The sequence below is a fragment of the Azolla caroliniana genome, unplaced genomic scaffold (genome assembly GCF_043228905.1).
Source record: "Azolla caroliniana isolate FFs.n. ecotype wild unplaced genomic scaffold, voAzoCaro1.0.p SCAF_2, whole genome shotgun sequence".
NCBI lineage: Eukaryota > Viridiplantae > Streptophyta > Polypodiopsida > Salviniales > Salviniaceae > Azolla > Azolla caroliniana.
This window is the reverse complement of record NW_028230437.1, coordinates 26,927,742-26,954,068: the sequence shown is the minus strand read 5'-3', so window position 1 is coordinate 26,954,068 and position 26,327 is coordinate 26,927,742. Positions and strand designations below refer to the sequence as shown.

Sequence of the window (26,327 nt, the reverse complement as noted above, 5' to 3'; positions counted from 1 at the left end):
TAATTCCTGTTACCTTAACGTGTTTTTACTTCATTTGCCTCTGACATTAAAGATGTTTGTCCTTATCACTGTCTTATTGATGTCCAAAATTAAGCCCTTTCTAACCCATGGTCGTACCAAAAAGAGGAGAAAGCATCAACATGAGCAAAATGAAATGAATACCTTACCTGTGTGGATGGTCAAGTCGTTAATTGGCTTAATTAGATGTACTGACGGGGTTAGGGCCATTTAGAAGCAGAAATGGCACACCACCCATGTCTTTAGCATGCGTTGAATGTGCAAAACTGACCAGTTTGGAACTGGTTTTATCAATTGGGAGTCTGTGATCATTGAGCCAAAGAAGGTAGGTTGCTCCTCAATATCACCATCCTGAAATCTAGGATTGGAACAGCATGGTCATCTGCATAGCTAATTAAAGGTAGATAAACTAGATGAGCTCTCACAATTAGGAATCACCAACAGTTTGGTTTTGGCTTAACCAATTTAGCATTGTTTAAGCCAAACTGGATACTTATTAACCAGTTTAGGGGAATTCAAACCTTACAGGAATTGAATTGAACCTGAAGTAGTTATGAGCTAAACCAATACTTTCTGGTTCAATGTTTTTCTTTTGAAATGGCATCTTTCTTGCTCTCTCTCTCTAAGAGTTCTTGGGACTATGTAGGGATATGTTACCTCTCTCTCTATCTGTCTCACCAAACCAAACTGAGTTCAAACCAGTTAAGAAAACTCAAGCTTGAATTGAGTTAACATTCAAAGAGCCTTAAGTCTCATACTTCCACTCGACCCTCTTGTGGTCATGCAACCCTTGGTGCAACTAAAAGGTAATGTACACATTTGCAATTCCAAAAGCCACTATCTAAATTGTGGCTATTTTTTATACACTCGTCACACCAACTCTTGTCTATGGAGTCGAAACCTAGTGTTCAAGTTTCAACGAGGCAAATAAATGGAAATATTTAGACAGATCTTTAGACTCAATCATTGCTTGCATGCTAAGGAGCAAAGCATTGTGCCCCATGATATAATCCGGGCACATATGGGGGCTGCCCCCATTAATCATCAAGGTATTATTTCGATCAGTGACCAATATCCAATGGTTTTGGGAGCTCCCTAAACGAAGGTACTCAAGTTTGGCAAGGTGGAGATTTGTTAACTTTTTGTCCCACTAGTTGGAGGATCCTCTTAGTTTTGGATCCTCAATTTTGGATAAAGAATGGGCCAAAAAGTTAACAATATCATCAAATCAACTAGTTGTGAATATGGAGATCGTCATTGTTGATATGCTGAAACACATCAATGTTCAAGTCACATGGCATAAAAACAAATGCATTACCCCCCACTCCAATATATAGTTTGGGTTGTACCCATCTAAACATGATTAAAGTGGTAAAGAATAGAGTGATCCGGACTGATATTAAAAAGTTGGAAAACAAGATAACATGGATTAGCCCCATTGCATCTCTTGGAAAGAAAATGGCCCACTATAAATAAGACACTTTTTACATACATCAAAGGATGGATTCCTGATCAAACCCTATAATCTATCCTATGCATTACCAAGTGTGATAGGGCAATTGCAAATATTTTCATATTAGTTAGAGGTTGAGGTATGTACGAATACCTCTAAAAGAAGGAATTTTCTAATTGTGTCATCAAGGAGTGGAATCTAAAGTACACTTGTGTTGTTTTTTATGAAACAAGTAAGGTTTCAGCCAAACACTGAAAGTAATAGAATATGAGTGCCTATAGTATTTGGGTGAGGCTTTTCTTGCTAGAACTCAAGCGACATTGAGAGATATTGCCAGTCAATTTAACAAAGGACAATCACAACTTTCTTTAGCACCATCATTTCTACTGATACTACAAGTCAATCAAGGGGTCCCAACCAAGATATTGCAAAGGGGTTACAATAGATCCAGCACTAGCAATTTGTCGAGCATGTAGACCCCACCTCATGGTCTGCCTCATCGTTTATGAAGATAATGTATAAACACAAAAACCACAAAATCTATTCATTAAAATTTGATGACGTTCATTAATCACATCAAAACAGAGATGGTAGCAATTTCTATTATAACAAATAGCAGATGTTTATGTCACAAATTGTTCGCACCTGAAATTTTTCTTTTCTAAAGGAAAACTTAGGTTCTCCCAATTTTCCTTCCAAGGAGAGTGTAACAAATCAATAAATGATTAAATCACTATGGCTTCCCTTCGGTCAACCATAGTTAATGAATGTGATTTATCCCAAAATACAAGGGCACCACGTGATTGCATATCTGACAAAGTAATATGAAGACCAATCTTTTCACAAGACTATAACAGATCAGGGATCACGTCCTTTGTAGGATCCATCATTTGTGACCTTCAAATGCACTGCACACGATGTACTAAAAACCATCCACGCCCTCCAATGTCGCCCATACTGAAATAAGGTTTTTAGTCATTATCTCCAAAAAATGACTTCGGTCCTATCCAAGAGATCATATTATCTGGTCAAGGAAACAGACTTATGACAGGTAGACATAATAACATTTGGTTTTTACTTAAAGATGTTAAAGCTGATTGGGACCCAAAACATCAGAAAGCTCTAATATCTTTCTTGCATAATAGCATAAGCTTCCCTAATGCCTACAATGCCAAATGAAACGAAAATCACAATGATGGACATTAGGATTCTGAAGACACAAAATAGAAATTGAAGATACAGTTATAAAAACGTACCTTTCATTCGCCCATGAAATGATCATGTTAGCTGTGGTCTATTAGTTCTTGTAGCATATTTTGTGATAAATCGACGCATGTCCTTGGCTTTCTTGTCTGGAGTAAGGCCAGCTTGTTTAATTCTGTCATAAATAAGCACAGCCTGGGATAAAATCAAGATTAGCCTTAAATACCATTACAGTATCCTTATTATATTGAACACCACCAAATACTAACATTAAATCTCCTCACACTATCCTTTTGGTATTGCACACCACATCATACCTCATCAAATTTCTCAGCCTTGATGAAGCCCTTCATTAGGGTTGTATACGTCACCAGGTCTGGCGTCATTCCCTAATCCAACCAACCATTCAGATATCAGCAAAGTTTGATAAATTTAACTACATGAGACCGTCTTAATATCTGCGCTTTCTTCCAAATAACCAGTGTCAGGTCTAAGCTATCAAATACATTTGACATATTGGTACCCTCTTGAAATTAAGTTCTTTTTTAATCTGCAACACATAATCATATAAGAGACAACGAACTAGTCATCAGGATCATTTCTGCCCTAGTCATAGTCAAGTTGAATTTGCATTTAGCTTTTACATGCAAACTAGTGAAATGTTGCCACCAAGCTGTTCAGTCGAATTATGTTGAGAAACTTAAGACAGTGTTCAGTTTTTTTGACAATGCCAGTCTATTCCTTCTTTTACAGGATCACAACATTATTATCATTCCCAATAAAATAACCTTGCGAACATTATTATTATTATTAGTTCAGAAACCAGAAAATGAGATTCCAACCCTCCATGTTTGCTCTTAGAGATCATTGTTCCACAAAGAGGCCAAAGGAGAACGAAGATTAACATCATCAATGTGAAGCTTTTATGGGCGATGGAATAGCATGTGAAATTTCAATCCATTCAAATACAATTCAACCAAGGTCAAAAGACAATAACCTTTCAATATTAAAGAAGTCAAAAACATTTTTCATGCTCACAAGAGGAGGATGCCAAAGCGGTTCAGTGGAGAAAGGTGAAGTTTGGTTGCGTACAAGTTTAAGTCCAAATTCGCTGCTTTTTAATATGTATTTACCTTTAAATCTTGTGATCCTGCAAGGCATTTTTAGAAACTACAAGTTCTGCCCTTTCTTTGCAACCAATGAAGTTTGCCATGTCAACATCAGATTCCAATCACCCCTTGCGAGCAGGGTTTAGGGCATTGTTTTGTCTAGAATTTACTCTGCTTTAAAAGCTACCATAAGCTGTCCATGATGGGTAGGTGATGATGTTTCCTAAACATTAGTCACAGGGGATGTCATCTGCTGTTTCAAGTCGCCTTTTCGGAATGCATAATTAAGACAAGCAAGACCCAATTTTTTATTTTTTTACTAAATTTCCCAGTTTTTCCCCCGTTTTCTATTCTCTTTCTGCCCTCTAAATTTAAGAATTAAACATATTTAAAATCAAAGAATAAAAATATATAATGTATATGCTTAAGCATCATTCCCATATGGCTTCCAAATTTTCCATCCCACTTCTATTTCCACATATCAAGAACCCTAGATTAAATTATTTACTATCAGTAAAGCTATATAAATTCAAATCCATAATTACCCCTTCCAATTTTCAATAAGGACATTTAGTATCAAGGAAATTGGATGAGCTTACATTTTGAAGCATGTAATCAAGCACAGACAATCCCTCTTCTGGCTTAGCTGCTACACTGAAGGAGTTTAACAAGGAATTCAGCATGACTATAGTTGCCCCAACGCCATCGGCTTCCATTTTTTTGAAGACGGCCATAGCTTGCTCACAAAGTCCCTGTGCAATAATAAAACAACCAAGGAGTTACAAATGCAAACGCCATCAGATTTTATTGCAAACGAAAGAAACAAACACAACATCCAACATTGCTTAACATTGCTTCAAACAACAAAAGTATTTGATTAATCCCATGATTCTAAACAGGTGATTTGAAAAGCATATCACAAAACCTAGATTCAAAATAGAAACATCCTCATAGCTTCATGCAAACTGCGAACAAACTCAGAGCCTTCAACGTTGTACTACCTGATCGGCTCATACAATGACTTGAAGCCCTTGGCATCCCAGTAAATATGCAATGAGTCACATAAATTTATGCATAAATGGATCTGCCAATTCTGCCTTTGAGGTTCGATTTGGAAAAATGTTATGCTTGCCATTCTGCTGTTTTTTATAAAATAAGAGGGTGGTGCCACTGCCTCTTCAAACAAGGCTCCAGCCTACAAAAAACGGCAATGGAATATAAAGATCAACCGTGCTTGGGACGCTTCTTACTAGAACTCAAGGGACATAGAGAAAATTTGTTGAGGGACAAGAATGCAACTACAACTCATCAATGAAGAGCCATCACAACTTTCATTGACTTCATCCTTCCTCACACGACAGGTCAATCAAGGGCTACACAAGTGGGATATCGACCACAACACTCGAAACAGTCCATAGAACAGGCAATAGCAATGAGTCATACACATTGTACACAGCCATCTGAACCAGCTCCCTCACCTTCTTTAACGACAAATAAAGACCATTATCACCCAGCACCCTCACATTGGAGATCTCTCCATATTGAATCGGACAAGGATGGAAATATTTTGAAGGCGAACGTTTCAGTCTATTGAAATTTCGAATCTTAAGTGCCTAGTTATCTAGATTTTTGTGTAGCCTTTAATTTGGTTTGTTGTTCTCAGAAATAAGACAGCATTTTAAGATGTAATCTCATGTTCAGTCTCATAGGCCACTCTTAAAACACATTAATATGTCTTTCTTTCTTTCTTGCCAACCATTACCAATTCTTGTTCTCACCATTTGTCATATGAAACTACATTTTCTCTTGTAGCATTTCCAATCCTCCTGCAATTTAAGAGTTTGTTTCAGTTTTATATTAATATAAATAATCTTGGCATTGTGTTTGGAAGGTTTTTAGAAATTGGTTAGCAATGATTATGAGGAGATGTAAACTCATAAAGAAAGTTCACAAACCAGGATTCTACCACTTATTGAAAAGTGATTGGCACTGTCATGAAGAATATATTCGCGCTGGATATATGGAAGCAATTATTCTAGAGTACTTCTATTACACATCATTATAAACATAAGCAGTACAAAATTCACATACCTGTCGAGCATACGCATTTGCTAATGCACAATAAACACTTGCTTCAGGCTTTGATGATCGCGTTCTCATCGTCTCCAAACACTCAAAGGCATCCTGAAATCTCCCAGATTGACCGTACACATCAACTAATGTAGTATATGTAACAGCATTTGGAACAATGCCAATGCCCTTCATGTCTTCAAGAATGCACTTGAGTTCGTCCCAACACTTTAGGCACCCTAACCAATATATGAGAATGTTGTAAGAGTGGGAACTCGGCTTACATCCTTCTTCTTTCATCGTAGAAAAGAGTTGCAATGCCATATTTGTTTCACCTGCCCTAAAATGGCACTCTATAAGTGAGTTCCATGTTATTACATCAGGTTCTATGCCCTCGGATCTCATTTTCTTGAATAGTTCCCGTGCTTTTTGAGCCTTCCTGTGCTTACTAAGTGCATCTATTGCAATATTATACACGTGCCTATTTGGAGTAATGCCTGCTTCTTCCATTTTACGTAAGGTTTTCATTGTCGAAAACCATTGGCCAGCTGCTTTGAATGCAGTCATCAACCTACCATAGACAAATGCACTGGGCTGCAACCCTGCAGCTTTCATCTCTTGGAATAAAGCCCAGGCTTTCTCCAGGTTCTGCGCATTTACGCAAACATCAATGAGTATGTTGTAGGTCTGCTCATCAGGTTGCACTTTGTCCTCCATCATAGAACGCATGGCCTCTTCAGCTAAATCTAGCTGCCCTTTTCTTGCATATCCTCTAATTAGTGAGTTATATGTTCTTTGTTTGGGTATCCGCCCATAAGATTTCATCTCATTCAAAATTTCCTGTGCCTCAGCCATCCTCCCTGTGTAACCTAGAGCAGAAATAATAAAGGTATAGGCAGCACCATTTGGAATAAACCCTGCATCTTTCATATCTTTCAAAAGGCGTATGCTTTGTTTGGCATCAGCTGCAGATGCAAGTGCATAAATCACATGATTGTAGAGTTTCTCATCCAGCTGGATTTGGTCCTCCAACATATATTCATATAGCTCCACAATTGCATCACTCCCTACCTTGCTCTTGATACATGCCTGGATTGCAAATGTGTAGTTAACGATGTCAGGCTTCAGCCCCTCCTCCCTCATCCTTCTAACCGAGTCAAGCAGCCCCAAATACTCTTTCCTCCTCCAGCATACCTGCATCAATGCATTGTAAGTCTGCATTCCCTTCACATCTGAATTATTTACAAAAGACATTGCCTCGTTAATCCTGTCACTCGCACCAAGACCCTCGATTATGACAGCATTCAACAGATCAATATCATACAATGCCCTAATGAGCTTGTGTTTACGAATCCACTTCATTAACTCTATGCCTAGTTCCACTTCTCCGTGTCTGCACAAACCTCTCAGAAGCCTAGTCCACAGAGCATGGGGGACATTCTTGTATTTCATTGCGAGTTCAAGCTCTACTTCTTGCATACTCTCCCCTTTCATCTCTACTGCTGATATTGAACTTCCCAGCTTTGACATTTCATGAACTCCCAAAACACTACTACTACTACTTATCTCCCCTTCAATTTCTTTAACTAAAATTGATCCTTCTTCCTTTGAAAAATCTGTGGAATCCCTCGCTGGGGTACTCCCGGAGGGTGGTGTTTCATCGTAACCTTGCAATGTAATCATTGTTGATCCTTCTCCTTGAAGGAATTGGATGAGTTGGGGGAAGTCCCACTTGACTATGTCATCATCGTTGTTGTCGTTGTCTGAGAGTGGAGGGATATACTCAAAGATGGATCGAAGGCCACGGGCAGGTGAACCTGGAGGATCAGAGGGACTAGTCGAGGTGCAAAGGCAGAAGGCAATGCAAGGAGGCCTACACCCATTGCTCTTCTTCTTCTTCTTCTTCTTCTTGAGTAGGTAGAGATGTGATCTAGAATTAGCCTTGCATAACGATGTTAGCTCCTGTGGAAATATAAATAAGCTGGGATGCTTCATAGTGAGGTAGTCGAAAGCAACAGAAGTCGCTGTGGAGGCAGCCATGGCCGCTGCAGCTACTGTCTTTACATATATAAACAGGTGGGTGATCTTGCAGGAGGAGAGGCTAAGTTTCTAGAAGGCCATATACACAAGTAGCAGCAAAAATTGATTATTAACCTCTTGTTCTTGTAAAACAGAGCAATCAATCATGCTCTGCCTTGCATATGCCCCGCTCTAATCTAATCATCTCCGGGTGCACGCTGATCTTCTTAATCTCGTGATTTGCGAATTGAGGCTCTGGTTCGATCGACGACGTATCATTCATTCTGTACATACATACATATCACATACATATCACATATGTATACAGTATCAGTATGTAAGTATTTCCTGAACACTGCACGCACACAAATATGTATTCTAGAGGCCCCTGCTCGTCCCAACCTCGCTAATGCCTATCACCCATATATATATAATATATATATATACACACACATATATATACTCTTCATTATCTCCACTATTTTGATAGGGGAACATACCTTGAGCGATGGGACCATAACTACCTTTTTACTACGTACAAGGAACTAGTTAGTACAAGGAAACCCAAACATTAGCACTACTCGGTAGTAGTACACCGATTGGGTTTGTAGTAGTAGCAGTACACTAGTCATACAATAGTACAACAAAACACACGCTAGAGAGAGAGAGAAAGAGAATTAGGGCGTAATTGTGATGGTCGTAAATATTGTTTCAGTGCTCGTGTAAGGTCGTTAGTTTGTGATGTATCTTGTAGTTTAGGAGAAGCAAATATTTTGAACCCACAACGCATGTAATGGTGTATATCAGATCATGGCTAGCATGTTTAGACTAAAACAAGCATGCATGCCCACTAGCTTTGGTCTCTTGCATCGATGTGAAAGTGTATCTATTGTAAGCAATGTAAAGGTGTTGTTTAATCCATCTTCTTCTTCACAATCCAAACTCTACTCAAGGATAGATATGCACGTCAAGGCTATAGAAAATATGTACAATCGAGCGCATTCGAGGTAGAGTGTCACTTAGGCACTTGCCATACCCTCGTCTCAAACAAAGTGGAAAGCAAGAATATCTTCAGACTAAATGGGTAAATTATAACTTGTCTAACCTTCAGGTATATTCATGGGTCCTATCTACTCATGATGGTTTGTGAGACTTGGAACTCAAGAGTTACCTTGTTAAAGCAAATCAATGTGCATACATGAAAGTCACATTGTTGGTGATGAAATATTGACCACATCCACATGATGCAAGTACGAATGCATTACCCTAATTCCAAAGTCGCCTAGATTGCGCACATCCAAACATGATTAAAGTAAAAGAGGATAGAGTGATCCAAACTAATATCATTAAATTGGACACGAAAGAACATGGATCAATCCCTCAACATTGTTGAGAAGGAAGCTGGGCCACTACAATGCATTGTTTTCCCACACTTCATTAGAGGGACTTATCATCAAAACTTATAGACATATATGCCTTATACTATGCACTATGTTAAGGCAAGCCAGTTATTTACCTTATTTTATTAGTTAGAGTTTGAGATAAATGGTTATACACATAAATTTATGGTCGCATGGATTTCCCAATTAGGGAGGTGGATTAAGAAGAATGTTATGTTTGCTATCATGTTGTTTTTACTGAAATAAGAGAGATATACCACTAACTCTTCGAACATAGATTTGGTTCACAACACAAGGTCATGGATGTATGAAGACAATTGATCTTTGGGACTTGTGTTGCTAGAACTTGAGGGACATAGAGAAAAGTTGTCAATAGATAATAATACGACCACGACAACCTATCAACAAATAACCATTATAATTTATAACATCTGTCTCCTACATCATTTACTTCTTGTGTTAGAAGTAAATAAAGAGCTATATAAAGTAGGATCTTGACTAGAATAACCCACCAACAAATAACCATCATTCATCCTTTACTTCCATTATTTCTTTTTTGTGTTACAAGTCAATAAAGGGCTACACAAAGTGGGATATTGACCACAACACTTAAATGGAACAACAATAGATTGGGCAATCACAATATGTCATGATATATGCCATGATTGTTTACACCACGACCAAGTCACCCTTGTCATCGATAGGAAGGGTCATTATCACCTAACACAGACGGTGTTTCCCTTGCTTTAATCATCCCTCAAGATTGGGATAACCAATGTTGGAGATGTTTAAAAGTACCCTAGACATATTTAGTTGTATTTATATTGGTTTGATGTTCTTAGAAACAATAGAACATTTTAAGATGTAATCTTTCTCTCCCTCTCTTACGTAGTTTAATAGGCCATTTTAGCTCCTTGAAGGGTGTTAATATGTAGTTATTCCTAACTCATTATTACCAATTCCATGACCACTCATGTTCTTTGCATTCCCCATAGGAAACTACATATTCCCTTGTAGCATTTCTCAAGAAGTTCATATGAAATCCTCTTACAATTCAAGAGTTGGTTTTAACTTCATGTTAGTAGACTCAGATATTCGCCCTACGTTTGGAAGGTTTTTAGAAATTCTTTAGCCACGATGATGAGCAGATGCAAACTCATAGTGAAAGCCATGGGGACATACATGGCCACGACTTACAAGGACGCCATGCCAATGTCTAAGCTCCGAGGAACGAGTCAAAAAGAGAACACACTCAGTTTGCCAGCCTGGCTCTGATGTGTTGGCGGCACCCCAAAAATTGGCGCGAAACGATTCGCCTACCCTAACCACTTGGCGGGAAAAAAGGGCGCGAATAGGGCAGTAGACTCTAAACCCCATCTATTTCGCGCGCTAATTCGATTCCCCTCCTCCCTCCCCTGTTTGTTTGTCTGTGTGTGTGTGTGTGTCTCTCTCTCTGTCTCTCTGCGCCATCGCCATAGCCATAGCCATCGCCATGCCTCTCCTCAAACCCTCGAAGACCGTTTCTCGACGCATCAAGAGATCCATCCCCCTGTCCTTCCACCCCTCCGCCCCCCTTGCTCCTGCTCCTGCTTCCTTTCCCCTCCCAAAATCCATCTGCTCATCTGCATCCGCAGCAGCACTTCCTCCCAAAGAGCGTGTTGTGCGGGTCATCTGCACAGACCCTGATGCAACCGACTCTTCCAGCGACGAGGAGGAGGAGGAAGAAGAAGAAGAAAGAGAAGACGGACAAGGTGGAGTAGAAGACGAAACGGCGCAGGAGGGAGAAGAAGGCAGGATTCCCCTCATGATTCTGCCTCAGCTCCCCAACCGTAAGCGTCGCCTTGTCCATGAGGTCTCCTTGCCTGCTGCTTCTGCTTCTCCTAATTCCTCCGGCCTGAACTCAAGCTATGGCACCGATGATGATAGGAATCGCCATGCGAAGAAGCTATCAAGAAGGGTGCAGCATCGACAAGAAGCGGTCGAGTGTGACGCGTTTCAGTCCTGCGGAAGTAGCATCCACTCCACCTGCGATCAGGACGACTTCTGCGGACTCTTCCCATCCGAGCTTTTTGCGCTACCTGATGGAGCAGCTGATTCTGTTGACGGCGAGTCATGGGAGGTGGGATGGATCCTTCCAGAAGATGACTCGCTCTTCAACGATGCGGACCTCCACCTCGATTATCCTGTCACTACCGCATGGCTCGATTCCCTGCACAGCTTGCCTTCGTGACTGTCCATCTCTCTCTGTCTTTCTGTTCCGCTCATCCCGTGATGGGCCGACCATTATTCAACAAGTCGTTACAGTTCCTACTGGATCTGCAGTAACAGATCATAACGGGCCCTTCTTTAGTCATCTAGGCTATGAATCTAAAGTCGCGGGTTCGAATGTATTGAGGTGATGACCCCATCCTTTCTGCATAATTATCCCAGCTATGATTCCATTCTCTCTATTTAGCCTGCTGTACTACTGTATGACTAGTGTATTACTACCCATTCCAAACTAATGTACTACTACCACGGCTCCACCTACTCATTCATGTGTGGATTTTGTTGTACTATCTTTCCATGTTGTAAAATGGACAAACTCTGTTTTATGAACTCTCATAATGTTCTTTGGCTTTTCTATTCTGGGTACTGCTGCTTTTCACAAAGATGATCCACAATTCAATTGTTAAGCGACTGCCCTAACTTCAGTCCTGCCTGTATATTCATGTTCTACCTGTGTTTTACATATTTTTCGAAGGAAGCTGTTGAGTACGCACTGGCACTCGTACTAATTCATTTGAACCTCTCTGATGCATTTGAATTTGCTACCATTGTGCATGTCAACAACGGAGCTGTTAGAACTAACTAGTGTATCCTACCTTAGATTTGATGCAAAATTCGAAAGTTGAGCCTAAATTCCAGAACAGATTTGTGGCTTGCACACCTGTAAATCAAATTCATAAAGTTACCAAGTAATGTCGAAGTGAAGCCAAAGCATGCCTGGAATTGATCATGTTAGGGGATATTGTGAGAAATGTACTTATTCTAATATACTAGAGGAATTCCTCAGGTGTAATGTTCCCACCGCAACTTATATGCTACAAAACAAAATGCAAACATCTCTGCGTGAGTGAAAATTATAACTTCTGCATTGGAATATCCAATCTTTGCATTGATATCACTATTAACACTAACTCTTTCCCTTCAGTGATACTTTTATCAACGTAACACATAAATATGTGGGGGGATCAATTTTGTCTACTGTAAAGGTATTAAACAATGATTCCATTATGATTCCTATGTAGAATGTCACAGCATACTACACATGTGTACCTTGGGAAATAGAGATGTGTTGCATTTTTTTGTACATAATTGCTCTTTCACCTTTATCCCTCATTTTTATAATTGGCATCCACAGAAGGGGGTAAGGGGTTACAAGACTCTCATGGGAGACAAAATATATCCTATTACCATATTTCCCGAAGCATAAGGATGCAACCTTTTGAGATTATCTTTGGAAGGGAGTTTTTTAGGGAAAAACATTGCCCAAACTTATACGTTTACTGCTGAACAAATTTGGGAGGGACTGCAGATGTCATATATATATCTATCTAACGTTTTATTTCTCACATTTAAGAAAATCAATCTTTTCACAGCATAGATGGATCCATGTTTTTCATGGCATTCCAGTCTTCCCGTGCCAAAGAACTATTGTGTGAAAGAACTTGAAATCTTTGTAATCAACTTTCATTTGACAAAATATTAGCCATTCAAATAATGTCACTAGCCGGTGGATGTGATGATGAGGCTGTTCTGGTTGCATTGGAATGATTCACATCTTCATAATGGTATGCTTATGGAGATGCAAAACTTATGTATGTATGATGGTCGTGCAAATATATATGATTAGGGCAATTAGGGTTTTCTCAAAGTTCGTATCTTTGTGTCTATACATGAAGGATGTTGTTGAACCACCAAAAGGCATGCATGGCGATCATGCCCCATCGATAATAGAGCATCCCCAACAAGTCCCAGCTCCTTGCATTCACTTTGACATTGATCTGTAACTCCAAGTATTAGTCTTGACCTCAGGCTTCCTCTTCCAACGATGAATAAATTAACATCATTCATGTCTTTTGTGATAGCTTTTATGTCCTCGAGCAATGTTTGTCCTCGTAACATCACTTCCTCATACACAAATGGATCTTGTGATGCTTTTCCCTTAAAGTTGGATATGGCATCATCATCAAGATTCTTCTCTTTAGGTTCATCAAGAAATGTCGATGAGTCTTTGAGGCTACTCATAGCAAGATTCTGGCCAGCCATTTCATCATGTTGGGCCTGGGGAGGACTGACCATTCTTATAACTTTCAAGGTAACTCCAGGATGATCTAGCATTCTAAAGGAAATAGCAAGAGCTTCTCTATCATCATGTCCTCCAATAAACAAGACCGTCACCTTGTAAGTACTGAAGGCAAAGAATGATGGGGTAACTTCCATGGAAACTGGATCCACTAGGATGGCAACAGAACAAGGAGCATGGTCAAGGACTTTTTGGTTCACGTTATGGAAACCATTACGGAATAGGTGATGGGAGGGTCGATGATAAGGTAAGAGGATGAGAGAAGCGCATTTCTTCGATGCAAATTTGAGGATGTCCTCATCCATGGAGTCGACTTCAGAGAGTGTTGCAAAGGTGTGGTTTGCGGGCTTATGAAGGAGAGGAGAAGATGGGAAGACAAAGGGGAGAAAGGGAGGAGTATCGGAGGGACAAGGGCCAGGGATATCACTCGGGCATCCTATGTCAGTAATGTCCAAGAGAGTGGATGGACGGTCTGCGAGGTCCAGGAGGGAGAGTGTGTAGATCTTGATCGGGCATGTCGCTTGAATGCTACCTCTCATAGCTTCCAGAAGGTTGGCACAAGCAGTAGTAGTATTTGTAATTGGAGCCACTGGCTGGCGTGACTCGTATCGACATGCTAAGATATATAATCCGTCTTTTCTCTTCTTTTGTTCACTACCAATAGCTCCCATGGTTACCTCCTCCACACTCCTCCGCCTTTGACACATGTCGCCATCGTTAACAAGAGGCTTGCATAATGTTATCACCATTGGTGTGGTTACAAATGACGTTAACAGACATGTCACCACTAGTATGGCAAATGTCTCATCTGTCAATACCTGTATTAGAACCCATAACCTTTGATGGTTAGAAGCAGAAACCTTTATTTAAATAATGTATTACACTAAGTCCCAAACATGTAACCAAGTCATTAGGTTCAGTATAATGTTTCATTATTGTGATTATTACAAGAAGTCCCCAACATGTAACCAAATCATTAGGTTAGGTATAATGTTTCATTGTTGTGATTACATCGTTAATCCCACCCATTAGGGTATGTCATAATCAGCATTATTGTTTTGAATTAATTCTTAATGAAGTTGCTCCTCTAGGCTTGGCCCAGACATACATAAACAAACTTATGTAGATGTCAATGGTACCGGATCAATGTGTTGCTTCAAAAATCTCTAAGAGCATAAAAACATAGATGGAAATCTAGAGTGAGTTGGTACTGAAAATGATTTACCTTGAGATCTCTACCAATGTTGAGAACAATGAGAACAGCAAGGCCCTTGGTGTTCATAAGGAAGCCCAGGATGAATGCTTGCCTATTGTCCAACCCAATGAGCCTTGCAGTCACGAATGTGGACACTATCTTACCAGTTGCTGCCGTAGCAAAGAAGAGGATCAGGAAAGCAATGGAGGTGGTGCCATGAAGTGCCCCTAGGTTTGTCTTCAATCCACTGGAAGCAAAGAAGAGAGGGACCAGCAATCCTGTGACAATATCTTCCATCTTCTCTGTCATCATCCTCGGGAACTCGTTGCCTTTGGGTATGACCAGCCCCAACAGGAAAGGACCGACCACGGGGTGCACCCCAATGCCATCACTTACCAAGCCAGCCAATAGGACTGCCATCAAAGTCATGCACACATACAACTCACTGCCTCTACCTCCTGGAGCTCTTGATGCACTTACAGCTCTCTCGGCCACTATTCGCATCAATTTCCTCACGACCGTCAACATGATCAATCCATAAGCTGCACCGCACAGCAGCACCCAAATGGGCGTGAGTGCGCTAGCCTGGTCTGACGTGGGACCAGCCGTTGCTACCCCGACGGCCAATAGTGTCCATATGACCACATCATTTAAAGCTCCTGATGGCACTGCTAACTTTGCGATGTCCGTGTTTAACATCTTGAGTTCTGCCAGGATCCTCACCAGCACGGAGAATGCACTCATGGAGATGGGAGCACCCAAGAACACAACCAAGGGAACCAGTCTCACCCCCTTGGATATTGTCTTTCTCACCAGCTCTGCCACACCAATGGATGCTGCCAATGGCACCGCGATTCCGATGAGTGCAACAAGAAGCGCGTGTTTGCCTGTCTTTCTTAGGGCATCGAGATCGAGGCCCAGCCCAACCATGAATATGAAGAACATTAACCCCATGTTGGCAACAGTTTCTAGCAAAGGCATGCTCTGAGGAGGGAAGATGGTCTTCAAGTATAGCTCGTTTCTGCCCAATGCTGTTGGACCTAAGACCACACCCCCCTGCCATCATCATCATTTTCATCAGAAAGTGCATCTGGACTCAAATCTAATATGTACATGCATGCATCAATATAGACAACAGAATCGATGCATTAGAATGCCCAATGCTGTCTAATCAATCCATCCGTTCAAACAGGAGAATCCACCAACATAAATCTTATAGTGTTGGCTCTCTATATCCCGCTTTCCTAAGATCATGCACAACCTCTGTTCCTCTCCTATGTATCTCTGTCCACCTATCTCTCTCTTTGGGAATCCATGTTCCTTAATCGCATACCCTCCCATGTTTTTCTGCCATATCTACTAATAACCAACATAAGTAAACAAAAACAGAGAGTCTTGGGGACAAGAAGAGAATGTGAATTCAGTCAGAACAATAAGCAAAACACAAAAGTCTTTGGGACAAGAAGAGAGTGTGAATTTAGAACAAACTCAAGAACCTATGAACTGCATGGAGACACACACAAAGAGTAAGGAAATGCATTAGGATAGTAGTCTTACAATTATCTCCGCTAGCACGCGGGGTTGCTTGATGGGTCGGAACAAGATGCCCATGGTTCTTGTGACAAGGAGCACAAGGGCAATCTGGACAATCAACAATGGTAAGGCGAAGTTGAGGGGTATGTCACCTTGGAGGATACCATTGGAGACAACTGTCATGGGAGGGTAGCAAATATTACCATGTGATTTAGGTATTCCTTGTGAGCTGCTGCTGTTACTAGTAGCCATTGTTATCGACAATTGTGTGTCAAATGAATGTCTAGAGACTAGTACTGGAAATGAAGAGAATGATAGCAACTTATTATATATGCAAAACACAACTTGGGACTTGATAAAAGTTTTCTTGATTTTGTATGATTGTTAAATTAACAACGACAAACATTAAAGGTCTATGAGAAAAGGATCCTCAATAATGCAAGGACAAATGAACTAGAAAACATTGTAGCTAGTTCTCCTAGCCATCACTAGTTAATGGGGGTTCGTACCACCTTTTATTTGTTGCTTTAATTATGACCCTCCCTAAGAGAATCTCTTTATCTCATCTTGCTCCCCTTACCAATGGTAATCTCATTACATCATATAAGTTCCTTCAAACATTTATTTTATGGGCGTCCCATTATTGCACACAATTCGTCCATAATGGGGGTCCATTGAACGCACTAACATGCACTACTATCTACTATTGGGATTGCTAGTGTCTTCATGGTGCACTCATTTCTATGCTCTCTTCTTCTTCTCTCTCTCTAATCAAATACACTTTAGGCCTTAAGCCATGTTATTTGACCTATGAACAAGATAACACACACACACACACACACACACACACACACACACACACACACATTCCCCCTCTAAGTTATCCTTTAGTTCATATTCAATAATTGCTTGCTCATATCTACTTTGGATATTCTCCAACCAAGTTTTTTGTCATCAATTGATCCATTTTCTATGTGTAAAGCTTTACGAAGCTATTAAAGAAAAGGAATAAAGAAACAACATCATCCTAGAGTTTCACTAAGAAAAATAACTATACCATGTAATGATACCTCCTTATGAGATGGCTCAAGTAAGTAAACGAATAATTCTAGGCTATGCTTTTTAACTTGAAAACTAAGAGTGTAGCTTATTTGCTTATTCAAGTACCAAGTACCAAACACACTTTAATCAATTATGAAGGCTAAAGACTGTTTGGTACAAGGTTTACACACTTGAGGGTGGTCTTAAGAGCCATATGAGATTTATTTGAAGTAGCAAGAGCAAACACACCCCAATGAAAATACATGTATGCTAGTACCATCATTTCAATACAATTTCAAGGATACCTTGAATTTATCTTTGGATCAACATATAAGCAAATTTTTGGGTGTATGGAATCTAAAACTCATCCTAGAGACAAATAGAGAAACAAATAGTGGCTTTATTGCATATGACTAACTATCCAAGTGAGCAAGCAATCACCATCAATGATCAATGATGAAGTAACAAATTAATTGACTCCTTAATGCCTAAATCTTGCATTGATCCATAATTGAATTCTATAAAGGAGTTGCCAATTCAAGTAGGAGTAAAAGTTACTGCTAGCTCCAATGCCTCCTATTAATAGCTACAATTGATTGCCTAGTTAAATGGCACCAAATTAACTCATTGAAGTATATTTAACTTTGCATTCCCTGTTAACAGGTCCAATTTGTTTTACCACATCCAGAAATGTAAGGGGTATAAATGTTATCAGGTCAAATATAAAAGGGGCTTAATTATATCACTGATCTATTGTAGAACTAAACAATCTATTGATGTTCTAGGTAAACATAATTGATCCTCATGTTAAATAACATTATAACAATTTCAACATACGGATGACCGTCATTTTGCAAATTGATTTGACAGGAACTTGATTGTGATTACATTATCTTTTTAACTCGTATGTTTTTGCCGGCATTTTTGCTATTTCATTTCTCTGGGATGACAGACTTTACCCTAAAGATTGTTCTAGTTCATTTTCAATTGCTTGACCAAGTTCCTTGCTCGATGCAAGGCTTCTGTTAAGAGTAAGGGATGATTCTCCAACTTTACATCATCACCCACACTCATTTTCTCTAGAACTTGGCACACAATCTGCATATGCATAACATTTTAATGAAAACATTAGTTTACAATTAATGTGAAAATGATCTAAAATTTAGTATACCTTCCGAGCATAGCCACCATATGCAATCCCAGCAATGGGAGCACAATTGATTTTCTCCCTCTTTATCTTTTCATTAGTGGTCAGCTCGATTTCTTTCACATGCAAAAAAGGGCATCCACATTCCAATAGCTTGTTACTGGTTGAAATATCTCAACACATGTTTATCAATGTGTATGTAACTTGGTGATTAGTCTAAATTTGCACACATATCTTCAAATTTCTATAGACCAGTAAGATGAGGACAATAGCTATCTGAATCATGAGGATCTTAATAGTCTGGTAAACAAAAATATTAAATTCTAACTTAACTAGGTATTCCATATGTACAATGATATAGGAAACACAGTTCAAGAATGTGTAGGATACAACGTACAAAATAAATATGTATCTAAGAGATGCAAAACGTGAGTAAGACTTGGGAGATCATGCTTAATCTCGGCAATGGTATTCTGTATTTCAGTGCACAGTATGTTTTCTATGTCATAATGCACATATCCTTGAGCACTTGGAGAGCCAAATGGACTGCTCGGTCAACAAATATCCCTCATAGAATGTGTGTATTCTCCAGCAAAAAATCAATTGCTTGGTGAAGGAGTATCCCTCTACAAGGTGCACTAAATATGCTTGTTCTGAGGTCTCTTGACATGGCCTTCTGCATAAGAGTGACCCGTTCCTTCTGTTTACCATTTACTATAGAGATTGTAAATCTTTGGCTCTTTGGAAAAACAGTATTGATCAGAAAAGTGGTTCAATTTCCTCCCTAAAGAGGCAGCAGTAGTGTCCTTAGATCTAGAATGATGTCATAACGAGTACCACAAGTATGCATGGCATAAAGAATTGTAGGGGTAACAAGACTATTGAATATCCACAACTCCCATTTTATGATAAAATGACGCGATTCCCTGTTTGAGTTCTCAAGAAGCTCCCAAATGCTGTAACCCTCTAATGAATATTGCCATATGCAGTGTAACTTTGCGAAAATCCACAGCAACAGTAAATCTATTTGTTATGGGATCATTCCTCCTTGATGGTAGTTTGGAGTGAATATCTGATTCGAACTAGAAAATCGCCTGAATCCTGACTGTCCCTTGGTTCAAAGACCCCCCACGTTCAGCTGATCTGCACCTCTCATCGTCAACACATGGATGCAAACAACCTAACAGAGCGAGAAGAAAGGTATCCTGATATGAGATTAATCACCATTGTGGTGGTACCCCCAAGTCTCAAGAAAGCTTTCACACATTGCTCTATTGAACATCAAGGACAATTACTCCGCAATCATATCTCATGCATGTATAAGATAATGCAGTTATACTATCATGATGTTGCACCTTTCCTGTGTTGTCTGTCAATAGCCTCCTTCACCTTAACTGCAGTGGAGAAACATCGTTGATGGATGTTACTCCGGTAAACGTGGCTGCTCTAGTACATTGCGTATTGCCTCCATATATCCAGGGAGGTGTAGATGGAAATGGAGAGTTCTCCTAGATGAGTTACCATGTCTCCCTGTTATCTAGATGCATAGACAACTGGTACATATCTTTCTCCAACTGAGGAGGAAAGGCCTTTTATAAATGAGATGATGAAAGACAATGCATGACTGGCTGTATGTAGTGAGGCCTGGGACTATTTCTCTCCAAGGTTGGGCTCTCATCTATCGCACAGGTTGTTCTGATTCATAATATCTGAATATGGTCTCCTTATCCAATTAGCACATAGAAACACTGTGGTCGCAGTTAAATGTAGAGTCTTACTTAACATCTGCGTCAACTCAACCAGAGATCACTGGGGATCCTCCACAAGGAAGAGTTTCTAAATCTCTCCTGTGTACTCCCCATCTGTCACCCAGAAGGAAGTATACATCAGATAATGCAATGTATTCTGTTGAGGCAGACTATTAATGTAGTAAAAAGTCCACTTTGAAGGATGAGTGTGGATGACTCACTGCTACAACAATGGGTCTGGGTGACCTCTGAGAACTCGTGTACACCAGGTATTGGTGTGTTGGAGAATGGAATATAATCCACCATGGTACCAGTATGGCTGCGCAGAAAGTAAGTAAAGCCACAACTTGGTGGATATCTGTCTAGACCATTCAAAATGGTTTGCTCATTTGCAGATCCCATAAAGTATCAAAGAAGGAAGATCGTGTCATGTTTTTTAACATTGAAGTTTCAAGTCAAGTTAAGGTCTCCATCTCTTGAGAACTCACAATATTGTCGTCTAAACTCCCATGATTGGCTCTAACTTTGTCTATGCAAATATCAGATAAATCAGTTTTCCTGTATCCAATGTTCTGATTGCTACCTTTTTCTACCAGATAGAACCAGCATACAAATCAGCTCCAAAATCATTCGTTTTCTTTTTCTGAATCTAAAGTGATACAAAGAACTGTAAATATGCAAAACTCTTTGATTATGCAGCTATTGCTTCTGTAGTCGCTGCCACAATTTTCATAAAACAGTGTGGACCCGTTATTGCTACCAAAAGAAAATCCAAGATAACCAGGTTTCAGCGAAAATCAATTGTCGAACCACTCTTTTTTATTTCATCCAGCCAAAACCAGAGTTTCCTAGCCATCAAATGTTTTTAATGTTTTCTTCGCATGCGTCTTAATTAGTTGAATTGAACACCACGTGTATCTCAAAAGCCTAATTTTTTTCTCTAGTTGGAGGTCCTAGATACCTCACTTGCAGTACCCTATATAGCCATCACCATGTATGGATGATTGTTGGCCTTGCCCAACTTAGCCATGAAAATGTAGCATAAATTGAATGTGGACAGCTCTGTCGTTCCTAGGTCATATGGCTATACATTGACCCCTCAAGCTCTTAGCGTCTGTCACCTCAGGACCATTTTTGTTACAGCATTATAGTGACTGACTTGTAATCCCCTAAAAAAATAAAAATGCAATTGCAAGCACGAAGGCCTAAAGTAGACCATATAGAAGAAATCTAGCACAATCACATAAATGTCCATCAATGAACGTTTTCCATATATCCATCTAAGGGATGCGAATCTTGTGGCAAGATGCAGATTCTGAAAACAGAGAACAGATTCTGGGAATCAGGGGCTGTAACAACATTTCAACTAAACTTTACCTCTGACACCAGGTTTAGTGTATTTTCAGCATTGACATTTTGAGCAATAGATATATGACAGCAAGAGAACTCTGAATGTGGAACCATAAATCATAAAACGCAAGCAAGATGTTAATTTGATTCAAGGAGAAAACCTTGTGAGAAAGGTAAATTGCCAAGAGTCTCTTCGCAAAATCCATGTGTTCTCATTGCATGTACTGTATGCGCATTTGTTCCTCCTGCAAGTTGTAAGAAACCTGCAATTGTAGAGTTTCACCCCTTAGTTGATCCCATAATGACACAGTCTTTACATAGTTCATTCAAGAAAACAAAACAGATGAGCATTGGCTTTCAAGCTTTTATCCTGGTATATAAACAGATGAATAAATAATAGGATAACATCATATCTTGAGCATCCAAAAATGTATATCCTCTGTTACTATGGCATACAGTCTACAGAAATTGACATCTGCTGCAACATAATGTATTTTTGGATTAATGTTTTGGGCACGTTTTATACAAACTGAAATTTCAATACTTTGAACTGAATTTACCAGGAGGTCGATTCGAACATGCAGCAATCCTCCTAGCAAGAGAAACAGCAGCTTTCGTAGCACCAGCTCCAATATCACCACTCATGGGGCGCCCATCTAACTAACAGGAAGCCTTAATGTAAGCAAATCCTCAACAATATGTACGCAACTTTAAAAATATAAATGAGCATAGACGCAAGTCACCTGCCAGATATTCAGGGAGCTTAATTCAGGTCTCATTGTCCTATATAAATCCCACATTGTTGGAATCATATCATCCCCAATATCAGGCAGACTTATCTGAGTACATGGTGAAAGTATTATTATAATAGTCACATACTTACATAATAGATTCCTACTGGTAATAAGCATAGCTATCCTTGTATTTGTTTTTCTGAACATTTGTATTTTTCAAGAGGTAATCATTTCATGTTAATGAACATTTAAAGATTTCAACACTTCAAAATTGATTTATTGACAATAACTACGAATATACCCAAAATGCAAACTGGTGATTTTCTATTCTTTATTTTGAGGGGAAAAGGAGTGCTGCCAGGTCTAACTAGAACTGGCTTGATTGTGCGTGTTACATGATTAATGAACTACAAAAAACACAAAAAAAAGAAATCGTATGATAATCACATGCAGTTACAGTATTCTGAAAATAATGATACCTGTACCTGTCAGGTACAAATAAACTAGAGTTGCTGACTTATATGTCAGATTAAAATCAGCACAAAAAGATAATGAATAAGACCTATGGGATCAACATTACCTATTCATCTAGGAAAATATCCAGGATGTTCCCATGGACTTAGTTGTGCTTGCTGAAACACTGTTCTTGTAATATTTAATTCTGGTTGGATTAATAATAAAATGCCAATGGTGACACCAAGCTTTGGGGCCAATCAGTGCATTGTATCAAGTTTTTAAATTCTAGCTCTCTTCTCACACATTAATTTCAATGATTATTAATTGTATAAAAGCTAATGGCAATTAAGTATGCTTAATCACCTCCCTGTAAAGGTGTTCATGTTGGTTTCATGATGAACATTGCATTAGGTTATCTTCTCATCTAATCAAAGAATGAGAATAATATAAGGAATTTTCTAAACAGTGTTGGGTATGAAGGTATGACAATTCTCCAGTTGTACATTTATAAAGGATATTTCACATTGTAACTCTCTTGACAGCATATTCGAGTCACTTGACCAGTGCAAACTGGTTCAAGTGTGCTAAAATCACATTCTAATAAAAGCACACAGACAGTGGTACCAAAAGAACATCCTCCTTCCAAATAGTAACCTAGATTATGATTCTCTGAATGGCCTTTCCCCCTGACTTTCGGACTCAGAAGTTTGTTGTTTTCTATCCTATAAATGAAAAGCAGTATACAACCATCACACTGATACGAAGCCACTCTATTCCAATTTATCATTTGCATATTCATAATACATTACCAGTACTATGTCTTCAGCTTATTCTTCAGGTTTAAATATACTAGAAATAATGTGTTAAATCTAAGATGTATTTCACCATAAAACGTTTTTGAACAACCACACCATACAACAGCATTTACTGTAGCCCCATTCTATATAATGTTGCCTATTGATTCTTTTTTTACTCTATTCAGAAAGAAAAAGTCTTCATACAGCAATGAGTTTGAGGGATTGGGCTGAAACATGGATCCTTTCCCACAATTTCTTGAAGGATTCTAGATTCCTGCTCCAGAAGAAAGAAATAAAAACGACTTAGAATAAACGGACAACAGCAATTGGAGAAGAAAAACAGGGAACTTTAACTGGAGATATTTTCCACTGAAAGAAAAAAGACATTATGAATTCATCAGTTATCCAAAAAATAATGACAGATAGTATTTATGCCATGCATGATCTTATAATGGGTTGTACGATTCATACTTCATTCATTTCATTTTCATATTAATAGAAAGTCAAAGAAAGGAAAATACGTGCAAACCTGGCAGTAGTATGTATTTCCACTGCATCAACATCCTTTGATTCAAATAATTGCGAGGCAGCTTCAGGATCTCTCACATAAGAATTCGCACCTAGTATAACACTGCCAGTAAGATCAAATGTATGGCACTACATACATTAATCGATATTTAATATAAGGAAAAAAGGTACCAATAAGACCAAATGGACAAACTGGAATACATCTTCCACAGCCATAGCATCGATCAGACAATACTCCACCCTATGGACAACAATATAAAAGCAACAGATACAATGGCATGAAATATTGTGATGAATAAAAACCTATCTCGAGTAAAGAGTAAGAATGTGCAACTTCTCCATACTAAAGAATTATTATAAGATATTTGATTTTGAGTGGTGTTGAACCAAATTGCAGATGCTGGGCATACACGTTCACACGGCCGTGAACAATTTGAAGGACATTTACTGGCAACAAATTCTGGAGAAAATACAGCATACCATTTTGATCAGTTAAATTCATCTTTAATCATTTTTTTAAAGTGAAAGCTAAAAACAATGGAGCATCAAATTACAGGTCAGGTAGCCTGTATATATACTTGCTATATCATATTGGTAACATGACACAGAATTAAGGGGATTTCCTATAACCAATCCCTTGTAGTTTACTAAACTACATGGATGAACATACATTTAAGTTTATGTCCTGAACAGACATGTGGATAAAGATGCCTTATAAATTGAGGTTTCACTGTGCTCATACATACTCTCGAGTCTCCAAATATATAATGTGAATTGTTAAAGGGGATTTTGAATTGGGATTCATGAGAAAAGGCAGGGAGAGAGAACTCATATACTCTATGCAAACCTAGATCTTAGGACCCTTGGAGCTTAGCACTCCCCAGAGTTCACAGAGTCCTGGTTGTCACTCAGATTTTCTAGCAGGGATACACATATCAATCTGATATTGTTGTCTAATATTGAGATTTTTCTTGACCATTTTATCCAGAAAGAGAAAAGAAGTAACACTAACCAGCTTTACGAAAATGGAGGTCTGTGTCGTCATTGATGCTGACCATGACCCACGGGATATGCAAAGGAACTGCATGTTTGACATCACCAGATATATTAAGAGCCGAATCAATGCCCTCTCTTACAGCCGCTACTATCGAGGGATCCGCAGCACAATCAATGCAGTCCACTGATGATCATATATTATATGCAGGAGGTCAGGTTTATCATATGATGACTTAATATTAAGTTTTCTGATAAGGGCTGTTGAAAGAAGAAGGAAGACCTAACCTCCAGCCAGTGTGTATACCAGAGATAAATTCCGCACATGTGCCACATCCTGCAGGTATACAACAATTCTTGTCATTATTACTAGTAGATGAAACACGTCGGCCTGCCCTGGTGTCGGATTGGCAATGTTAAATATTTTTCGTTTATTTACCTCGAAGCTTGCCCCACAGATGAGCTTCAACCAGCGTCCAGTCACGAGCGATACTAGCTGTGAGCTGCTACTGATGCTGGCGCTTCTTGTTCTTGTTGATGATGATGTTATAACAGTCAGTGGTGGTCCTTCTTTCTCTTCCTTTTGAGGATATTGCACCATGAGCATCTGATGACGATGTAGTGCGGAGGAGGTAAGGGCAGGTGCAGGTCGTGGAATGAAGAAGGGGGAGAGTGTGGGGAAGGTTGCCATGGCCGCTGTTCAACAGAGGCAGAGGCAGGATAAACCAGCTTATAGCCTAGCCTGGGCCAGATATGTGTGTATGTACATATGTATATATGTTATATCAATATGTATAGGACAGGGACCTAAATCTGGGAAAAAGCCACCGCCAAAGTTCATTCTGATGGCAAATTGATACAAACTTCACTTCATATTGAAATAGCTACTTTGGCATCGATGCAATGTTCTCCCTTCCGATTTTGGATAGCTAGTTCGGGAATTCCCTTATATGGTACTTGTGATTTCTATAATCTTGAGTATATCATTTAATTTGGACAAAAAGAATGCATATTTATTCATATAGTTCAGCAATTCTATCAGTAAATCATCTAAAAAACTCGGAGAAATGTTAGAATACGCATCCATTTTCATCTCCTCATCCTCCACTCTAGCTAGCACTTTAATATGTTCTGTGTATAAGGGAGTGGTTCTCATATTTTGAGTGGTTTTCTTAATCGTGGTCA

The 26,327-nt window shown here is 39.2% G+C and overlaps 2 protein-coding genes and 1 long non-coding RNA gene across 3 annotated transcripts; all 3 read right to left on the bottom strand.

Moving 5' to 3' along the window:
* Positions 1–2,145: 2,145 nt before the first annotated feature.
* On the bottom strand, positions 2,146–16,653 carry LOC147867932 (uncharacterized). The gene is made up of 9 exons (XM_087315761.1): positions 16,373–16,653; positions 14,846–15,871; positions 13,178–14,438; positions 12,137–12,201; positions 5,875–7,962; positions 4,383–4,535; positions 2,992–3,063; positions 2,728–2,869; positions 2,146–2,495 (listed from the first exon to the last, which is right to left on the bottom strand). Exons 1-8 carry the CDS (start codon positions 16,598–16,600, stop codon positions 2,750–2,752), a joined length of 5,013 nt encoding a protein of 1,670 aa, XP_087171887.1. The 5' UTR covers positions 16,601–16,653; the 3' UTR covers positions 2,146–2,495; positions 2,728–2,749.
* A 1,576-nt stretch (positions 16,654–18,229) lies between these two features.
* LOC147867930 (uncharacterized) lies at positions 18,230–25,921 on the bottom strand. Its single transcript, XM_087315843.1, has 12 exons — positions 25,582–25,921; positions 25,431–25,479; positions 25,162–25,329; positions 24,494–24,609; positions 24,321–24,390; positions 24,151–24,241; positions 23,826–23,895; positions 22,378–22,473; positions 22,195–22,294; positions 21,796–21,897; positions 18,561–18,652; positions 18,230–18,487 (listed from the first exon to the last, which is right to left on the bottom strand). Exons 1-12 carry the CDS (start codon positions 25,831–25,833, stop codon positions 18,362–18,364), a joined length of 1,332 nt encoding a protein of 443 aa, XP_087171969.1. The 5' UTR covers positions 25,834–25,921; the 3' UTR covers positions 18,230–18,361.
* Positions 18,659–21,221, bottom strand: LOC147867931 (uncharacterized). The gene is made up of 2 exons (XR_015529394.1): positions 20,506–21,221; positions 18,659–20,398 (listed from the first exon to the last, which is right to left on the bottom strand). It is a non-coding gene; the product is annotated as an uncharacterized LOC147867931 (long non-coding RNA).
* Positions 25,922–26,327: the final 406 nt, after the last annotated feature.